We start from the raw sequence: 8,168 nt of genomic DNA on the forward strand, positions 1-8,168 counted from the left end.
AAATAAGCCTTTGATCTATGAGCCTTTATTGTGTCCAGTTAGCCAGCCTGAGAACTGGGGAGGCTGGAGGCCAAGGCAGAACCAGGTCCTGGGGTGGGCAGGATGGGACAGGATGTGGCAGCAGGTCTGGCATGGTGGACGTCCATGTCAACATCGTAGGCCCAGACCCGATCTAGGCCTTCACCGATCACAGCCACAGGCTGCCAGGTGGGTAGGGGGAAGCGTCCAGATACCACACGAGCCCCAGCAGGCAGCTCCGCCAGCAGTTTATCTTCCAGCAAGGGGAGCTGTGGGAGAGAGAAGTGGTGAGAAGGCAGCAAGGGCAGCAGGACCCAACCTGCCCTTGTACAGCACCCATCCCCAGGCCTCAATGCAGCGCATGCCAGTGTGTGGCCCCAACTCCCAGTGGGGCTGCAGACCTCAGACCTACCACGCTGGGGGCCAGGAACACGGACACGTTTCGGCAGTCCCTCAGGCTCACCTGTGAGAAGGAGAGTCACCGGCAGGGGGAGGGGGCTGGCGGCCCGGGTCCCTGCAGTTTCAGACCTGACCCCTGGCCCACCCAGGAGTCAGAGAAACCTGGGGCTGCCAGAAGGCTGACCAAGGCAGAATCTGAAGCATAATCAGGTGTGGATCTCAGGGGTCTAGGTCCCCTAGGTTACCTTCCAGAGATCCTCACGAAGGTAGCAGACGCTGCCAGCACAACCGGCCCTCCAGGCATGCAACCTCGCAAGCCCCACAAGCCACGGGTTCAGTTCGTAGCCCACAGCTGGGCGGAGACCGCACCTGTGGGCCGCCAACACCTGCCGGCACGGCACCAGCAGTTCAGGACCCGAATGTTGGGGAGGGACGACCACACGAAGGGCAGGGAAGACACACAGGGACACATACGCGCCTTACAATTCTGCCGTCTCCAGAGCCCAGATCCACCATTTTTCCCGGGCGACCACGCAGCAACGACAACACATGCTCAACCTGCCGTGCACTGGCGCCTACATAGGGTACCTGGGCGAGATTAAGTGGGCGGGCTGAGGGCCAGAATCCATGGGCCACGTCCCCTCGCAATCACCAGGTGGGGGCAGAATTTGCCTCCTGGACAAGAACTGGAAGTTCTGTGGTGGACTTTCCTGCCGCACCCAGAGCAGGTGTCAACCCAAAGCCTCGCCCAGCGTTTAGCTGCAGTCACTTTTCCGCACACCGGCGCCGTCCCTGCCATTCCAAGGCGACGCCTCAGCCCCCCACCGCAACCCACGCCGCGTACCTGCCCAGAGTCCCACCCTTAGTGGTCTCGCCCTTCCACACACCCCAGTCCCACCCACCGGCCGGGCCCGCACCCTTCCTAGTCCCACCTCTTCGCAGCCCCGCTCTTAACCCGGTTCCGTCCCCCGCTCATGGACCGAACCACTCGTGGTCCCGCCCCTCCGTACTCCCTGCCCCCGGCCGCGGTCCCGCCCAGCTGAGGTTCCGCCGCGCGGCCAAGCCTCGCCCGCACCTGCAGCCGCAGCGGCACTCGGCGGAAGCCTGGCTGCAACAGCAGCGCCCACACGGCGTAGGCGGCCAGCCCCGAGCCCGCCGCCGCCTGCAGCAGCTCCAGCGCGCCCAGCCGCCGCTCACGCAGCTCCGTCAGCGCCTCGGCAGGGTCGTCGTGCTCCATGGCTGCGGAACACGCGGCTCAGGGTCCTCCCGCCTCCAAGCCCTTTCCCTCCGCCGTGCCCCGTCGGTTACGCGCCTTCCTAGCGCTGCTCGGGAGAGTGCCGGTGGCTGAGCGGAGGCCGGGACTAGACGCCGGAAGTTGCCGCAGACCCACTGGCTGGTGCGTCGCGCGTTCGGCTCCGCCGGCCCCAGCCCAGGGCTGTCCCGCGGGTTCCGGGTGGCGGCGCCCTGCGGTTGCAGCGGCCCGGGTGTTCAGCAACCCTCGCGGGACGCACGGGGCCGTGGCCTGCTCTTAGCCGGCGTCAGTTGGCTCGGTCGTCCCACAATGCGGGCGACCATTGGGGCCTGTCCTGGCATGGGAACGTCCGAGCGGGGGCGGAGGCCCCAGCCTCCCGAGCGTGCACCGGAGAGGGGTGCGTTGGTGGGGCCGGCGGGAAGGGCTTGCTGCGGGCCTTGGGTCATAGCCAAGTCCTCACAAGGCTGACTTGGAGACCGGCGCGGGTTTCGCTGACCAGGACACCCTGGAAGTCAGCCAAACCCAGAGCGGTCCCGGGAGGACATCCTGTAGGCTCCCTCCCACAGCGAGGACCGTTAAGCGGGAAGGGAGGATGCGCTGGAGTTGGAGGGCCAGGGAGGAGGGGCTTGACAGGAAAGACTGGGGCGAGGAGACAGATGTTGGCTCTCTTCGGAGTGTGGTGGGAGGGGCGCCGGATGCGAGAGGCTGGGCCTCTGGCAGCTGGCCCAGCATTGGGGGTGGAAGGCAGCCAGGGGAGCCCTGAGATCACCTCCTCCAGAAAGTGAAAAAGGGTCGAGTGGCTCCTGGTAAAGCCCTGGGGTGGAGGCGGCAAGGAAAGGGACAGAACCTTGGATCAGGCAGCTGGTCACCTCATCACCCCAGACTGAGGACGAATGTTCTTGAATGTCATTGCCATGTCTGTGCACACAGCCTGGCTTGGCTGCTCAGCCATTCACGTCCTGGTCAGGGGACCCAACAAGGATGGAAACTGCTTCCAGAAAAGTGGGTGTGCCCAAGGCTAACCCTTCAGCCCCAATTGCAGAGTGTCTTCCATGCCTGCCTGCACATTGGCCCTAGCCTAACCAGACTGAGGGACAGTTGAGACAGTTGTCCCTGGGCAGCAGCAAAGCCTCCGTGCACTGCACTGGGAGGAGGCCTGTACACCAGCTCCTAGGGACCTATATCCTAGGGGGCTATAACTGGGCCCTCCCAGAGAAGGAAGGATGTGCACTGAGCTCCAGGTGTGGAAGCCCTGTTCTTGGGGGACTCCTTGCATTATTTCCAGTACCTGGAGCCATGTCTGGCTCCAGTAAGGCTCTCTGAAACTGCACCTGGTGACTCTTACACTCACACCAGAACTCTGCTCTTCTGCCTTTGGGCACTCAGCAGCCAAGGCCTGCCTGCCTAAGTTCACACACATGGAGGTGTCTCTGACCTTCATGGAGCCCTCAGGCCAGCTCCTGCAGCTCCAGTCCACTTCTTACCCACACCATTTCCTTTGCTATCTCCTCACTCACTTCTTAGGCCTTGGCCACTTGTCTCCTGGGACTCCTGGAGCACCAAAGTCTCCTGTGCCCTTCTGTCTGAGAAGCAGAGCACTGTTGGAAAGTCAGTGAATTCTCTGGATGGTTGTGTGGGTAGGATGTTCAGGAACCTTCCAGGCTACATGAGTTGAGGGCCCCCCAGTACACCTTCCCAGTGTATTTGTGGACTGGTGAACTGGGAGGTGGTCTATAAACATCAGTGGATGTGGCCCAGAGGGGAGGTTGTGGGAACAGGTCTCTGCACTGACTGTGGGAAACGGCCAGAGAATTAAGCCAGGTACCACAGGTGAGGATGCTACTCAGCCCTGGGGGAAGAACCTCCCCAGAATAGGTGAGCACTGGGAGAGCCCAGGGTTCCCTCTTTTCTCTGCTCCTGAAGATGCTGGGGGTGGAAGTAAGGGTCTGGAGTCCAAGTAGGATGTTCATGAGTTGAGGGCCCCCCAGTACATCTTCCCCAGTGTATTTGTGGACTGGTGAACTGGGAGGTGGTCTATAAGCACCAGTGAATGTGGCCAAGAGGGGAGGTTGTGGAACATGTCTCTGCACTGACTGTGGGAAACTGGCCAGAGAATTAAGTCAGGTACCACAGGTGAGGATGCTACTCAGCCCTGGGGGAAGAACCTCCCCAGAATAGGTGAGCAGTGGGAGAGCCCAGGGTTCCCTCTTTCTCTGCTCCTGAAGATGCTGGGGGGTGGGAGTAAGGGTCTGGAGTCCAAGGGGTGGTCCATGTTGCAGATGAAAAGTGGAGGTCTGAGTGCTGAGGATGCATGGTTGAGGAGATGAGAGGAAACAGTGGGAGGAGACCCAGTAGCACCTGCCATCCATGGGTGCTCTCCTACCCTCCTCCTCAGTCTCAGGAAGCAGGCAGTTGAATTCATGGGCACTTAGATAGCCTGTCCCCTGGAGGTTCCAAGGCAGCCACTGAGCAGTCTGTGTGGCACAGGGCACTCGGTCAGCCCAGTCTGGAGGAAGGGTGTCCCTCTCCTAGCCTCAATTTCTTGCCTGAAAGACGACACCCATTCAACCTCTAGGCTCCATCCCTGCCTCTGCCCCTTTCCCCAGTGAGAGCAGACAAAAATGAAAAGCTTGGCCCTGAGGTCCCCCAGCATTAGAGCTGTGGCTCTTTCCCAATAGCTGAGGGGTTGAGGGTAAGCGGAATCTACTCTTCCAGGGCTGGAGAGCCCTAGTGCACACCCCCATGCAGGGGCTTTCAGCCTCAGGGCCTTGAGCTTTGTCCAGGGCCTCACTAGCCCTTATGCAGCTGGGAGGCTGAGGAAGAAGGCAGGGACAGCAACAATGGGACCAGTGGCGGGAAACGGTCCTTAGAGACCCTATTGTGCACCCCACTCGCCGGAAACAGACAAGCAGGATCCCACAGTGGAGACCCCACACCCTGCAGGCTCCTCGCCATGTCTGGATGCTCAGCACGTTGCAGGGGCCTCTGGACAGAGGGGCCCATTCTTCCCGGAGGGCGGGACTGGGCCAAAGATGACTGGCTCACAACAGCTACAGAGGGAATTGGCACTCTGCCAGACTGCAACCCCTTTCCTTCACAGGATGGGCTTAGAGCTGGGGGTGATGCCTACCTGCCTGCCCTCACACACCTGAGGGACCCCAGACCCCCTGGCCTTGGGAGTTATGGCACCTTTCGCTCCTGCTCTGAGCCCCAGAAGCACCTAGTGTTGGAGGCAACAGCCAGCCAATAAGCCAGACGCATGGGTAAGGTCCAGGCTGAGAAGGGGTGGGCAGAGACAGTAGAGGGAGAAGGAAATTAAATGAGGCAGGTGCAGGGTTGTGCTGGCCAAAGGAGACCAGATCTACCATGTGATCAGTATTCTTATTGATTATCCCTAACCCTTGGAAGCAGCTGGGAACATAAATGCATCCAGAAGCCACCCCTCCCCACCTCCCTCCCACACACCCTCCCTAGCACCCTGTCCCCTGAAAAAGGCCCTCAGTCCAGTGTCACCTCACAGGGGTGGAGGTGGGCAGCCTGGGCAGATGTGTAGGCTCGGGTGAATTCTTGGACTCGAGGGGCACAGCCCAGCCAGGCTTCACCAAAGCGGCTCCAGCCCATGAAGAGGAAGGTGCCTGGGCCAGGGCGGACACCACAGCGCAGCTGGGTTCGAATGAAGGCCTGCCCCTGGCCTGCAGGCCCCCCCATCCCCAACAGTGGCAGTGTCTGGCGGAGGATATGGGTGGCCACCACAGTGATGACAGACTCCTGCAGCTCCATATCATGTGTGACCCTGTGGATGGTCCCGCGGATCACTGCGGGGAAACATGTTGGCCAGGGGTGGGCCATCAGGGGAGGGCAGGCCCCAGGCTCCCCCACACGGGGACACTCACCAAAGTCACTGGTGCATGCAGCCAGGAGGAGCTCCTCATCACTGCAGGGCCTGCAGGCACCTGCATGCAGGAGGGATCATGAGCCCAGGCACCACCAGAAGTGCAGTCACATGGCATGTGTGCACACCTGTAGTCAGGAAGTACCCTGGCAGGCAAGAGCCTGTGTGACACCCACCACATACATGGGCCTGGGGGCTGTGTCCACCCGGAGCTCAGTGTCCTGGGGCACTCTTGAACACCCATCTCATATATACATACCAGCATTCGGGAACCTTCTGTGACTTCCCAGAGTGGCCTTCTGGGACCCAAAGAGCAGCAGCCCTGCCAGAGTGGCAGGAGATTATTGTGTGCTCTGGCTCTGGGGTTCCCATCTTTGGGGAAAGAGGTCGAACAGTGAGAGCCCCATCCCCTGCGGGGTCAGGCTGAGAGCTCCATGAGCAAAGAGCTGGGCCTGGTGCCCTGCAGAGGCAGGACTGCGTCTCCATGGTGACCGGGAGGCACACTGGACTTTTGTTGGCTGGGCTGGGGGAGGGGCATGAGGTCACCGCTAGGCCAGTGAGGACAGCTTTTGCCAAAGGCTTTGACTCTGCCCGCCATCCCCTCCCCCCCAGCCCTTCAGGGACCCAAGTTTGCCAGCTTGGCCACCCCTTCCGCATTGCTCCCTGCCCGTTCTTTTCCTTGATAAGAATCCCGAGGGTGGGGAGCTCAGCCAGAACCAAACAGGTGGATGGCTGACAACCGGCTGGACACTCTGCAGGGGGCTTACAAGTCCTATTCCAGCCAGTCCAAGGTAGGGCGCAACCTCGTGACTCCAACCTCCTCCCATCCAATCGGTCACTCACCATCCTCACCAAGGCCGTGGACTTGTGGAGGCAGTTCTGGGCTTCGGTCTTCACGCAGCTCAAAGCGGAAGGCGGCCACCCGGCGGCTGATGTCGCGGTGCGGTGTGGCCTGCAGGAAGAGGGCCCGGCGCTCGCGGGGACCCCAGTGCACGCAGCGGCCCCCTGCCAGGCCTGGACCCTCGGTCAGCAGCAACTCCAGGGAACCGCCCTCCCGTTCAGCGAAGACCTGGGCGCCCGCGAAGGGCCGCGCTGGGCGCAAGCAGGTGATGCCCGGCCTCGTGCCAAAGTCAGGAGCGCCCAGAGTCAGGCGAAGCGCCCCAGCCGGGTACAGCCACTCGATGGCGCCCTCCACACAGGCCAAGGTCAGCTGCCCCACGCTGCCGGGCTCCTGCGTCAGGCCGCTGGGGACAGGACAACAGCGCTGAGGCGAGCTGCTAGTGTCCTTGGCCCGCACAGCCCGCTTTCCCGTAGTAATCGTAGTAATCGCAGAACACCGGCGCCCCCTTTGTGAAGGACACCGAGGTCCAGCATTCCTTGGATTCCTGGGGGAAGCGCACTCCCATCTCAAGGTGGGAGCGACACAGTCTCCCAGATTCTCCAAAAGGGAGCACAGCCGGGCTTGCACGTAGGGCCCCTACCTGCCCCTCCAGCTGCAGCGGTCCTCCGAGTAGCCGGCGCGCGCGGACACAGCCAGGAGGCCGCAGCAGAGAGCACAGAACAGCGCCGGGGGCGGCATGGCTCAGAGACGCGCCGGGGCTTCGGGTCTGGGGTCTTGGGGTGCTGCCTCTGGGCGGGGCGGCGGCGGGAGCAGCCCGGGCGCCGCCGCCCAGCCCGGCGCGGCTAGTCCCGGCCGCCCTCCGTAGCTCTGCGCTGCCCTACCCGGCTGCCAGGGCGCAGGGGGCCGAGGGCGGGGCGGCACGCTGGCCAATCGCGGCCCACCGTGGAACTTTCTGCCAATCGCAAAGGCTCTCGGGGGCGGGCCCAGTGCTCGGCGGGAGGACTGTCCAGCCCGCAGGGCCAACTGGGACCAGTGGCTGTCCCTGCTCTTGCGCTGCGTCGCCCTTGCCGTCCTCCATCCCTGCCTTGCCTGTACTGCGCCATCCTGGTCACCACTGTCCTCCGAGTTCTGGAGCCCTAGATGGAGTGGCTGAGGGCTTGGGTCCACCAGAAGAATGAGGGGCAGCTCACCCAGATGTTCCTGCCACGCCCCCTGAGTGGCAGCAAGTCTGGTCCTTTATGAGAGCGGGAGCTGCACTTCTAGTCCACACAACATCCCACCTGGTTCCTCTGCCCCTTCCCCTGAGGCAGCTGGTACTCAGGGAAGAATGGTCAATACCAGGGGCTGGGGATATAGATCAGTTGGTAGAGTGCTTGTCTTGCATGCACAAGGCCCTGGGTTCAATCCCAGCACCAAAAAAAAAAAAAAAAAGATCAGTAGCAGGAGGTAGGAGGGCTGCCAACCTGTTGCTGCCCTCCAGGACGGGCAGGGTTGAGCTCTCTTAACTCTGTCTTCAGATATACAGGCGTCACACCTCAGGGTTGTTGGATGAATTCTGTGGAGGATGGAATCGTCTGGAGGAGCTAGTATGGGGAAGCCACAGACCTGTGATACAGGTAATTGTCAGGTAGAAGGATACCCTGTGCCACAGAAGCAGACCCAAGTCCAGACCAGCTGGCCTTCCACTTTCAAGTGAAGCAGGGGGTCAGGTGAAGCAGGGAGTGGTGAACTTCTGAGTATTAGGGGTCTCTGAGTTTGGCCTGAGG

General features: G+C 61.8%; 1 protein-coding gene across 6 annotated transcripts; it reads right to left on the minus strand.

Annotated features, from left to right (window-relative positions):
• Window positions 1-9: 9 nt before the first annotated feature.
• On the minus strand, window positions 10-7,296 carry Metrn (meteorin, glial cell differentiation regulator). 6 transcript variants are annotated; one of them, XM_027940678.2, is made up of 9 exons: window positions 7,043-7,296; window positions 6,414-6,805; window positions 5,821-5,883; window positions 5,563-5,622; window positions 5,183-5,484; window positions 892-1,005; window positions 663-803; window positions 431-481; window positions 10-287 (listed from the first exon to the last, which is right to left on the minus strand). In XM_027940678.2, exons 1-9 carry the CDS (start codon window positions 7,138-7,140, stop codon window positions 39-41), a joined length of 1,470 nt encoding a protein of 489 aa, XP_027796479.2. In that variant the 5' UTR covers window positions 7,141-7,296; the 3' UTR covers window positions 10-38. The 6 variants fall into 6 exon arrangements, with proteins under 6 accessions (XP_027796479.2, XP_071461940.1, XP_071461941.1 ...); XM_071605839.1 differs by having other exon boundaries at window positions 6,405-6,805; XM_071605840.1 differs by having other exon boundaries at window positions 420-481; window positions 6,405-6,805.
• Between the last annotated feature and the right edge of the window lie 872 nt (window positions 7,297-8,168).

Source organism: Marmota flaviventris, chromosome 19, assembly GCF_047511675.1.
Source record: "Marmota flaviventris isolate mMarFla1 chromosome 19, mMarFla1.hap1, whole genome shotgun sequence".
Classification (NCBI taxonomy): domain Eukaryota; kingdom Metazoa; phylum Chordata; class Mammalia; order Rodentia; family Sciuridae; genus Marmota; species Marmota flaviventris.

Coding starts and splice junctions, on each gene's coding strand:
- Metrn (XM_071605839.1), bottom strand. CDS start 7,140: ATGCCGCCCCCGGCGCTGTTCTGTGCTCTCTGCTGCGGCCTCCTGGCT. Junction 5,623..5,820: donor CAGAAGGTTCCCGAATGCTG/GTATGTATATAT, acceptor TCCTGCATGCAG/GTGCCTGCAGGCCCTGCAGT. Junction 804..891: donor ACGGCAGAATTGTAAGGCGC/GTATGTGTCCCT, acceptor CCGTGCCGGCAG/GTGTTGGCGGCCCACAGGTG.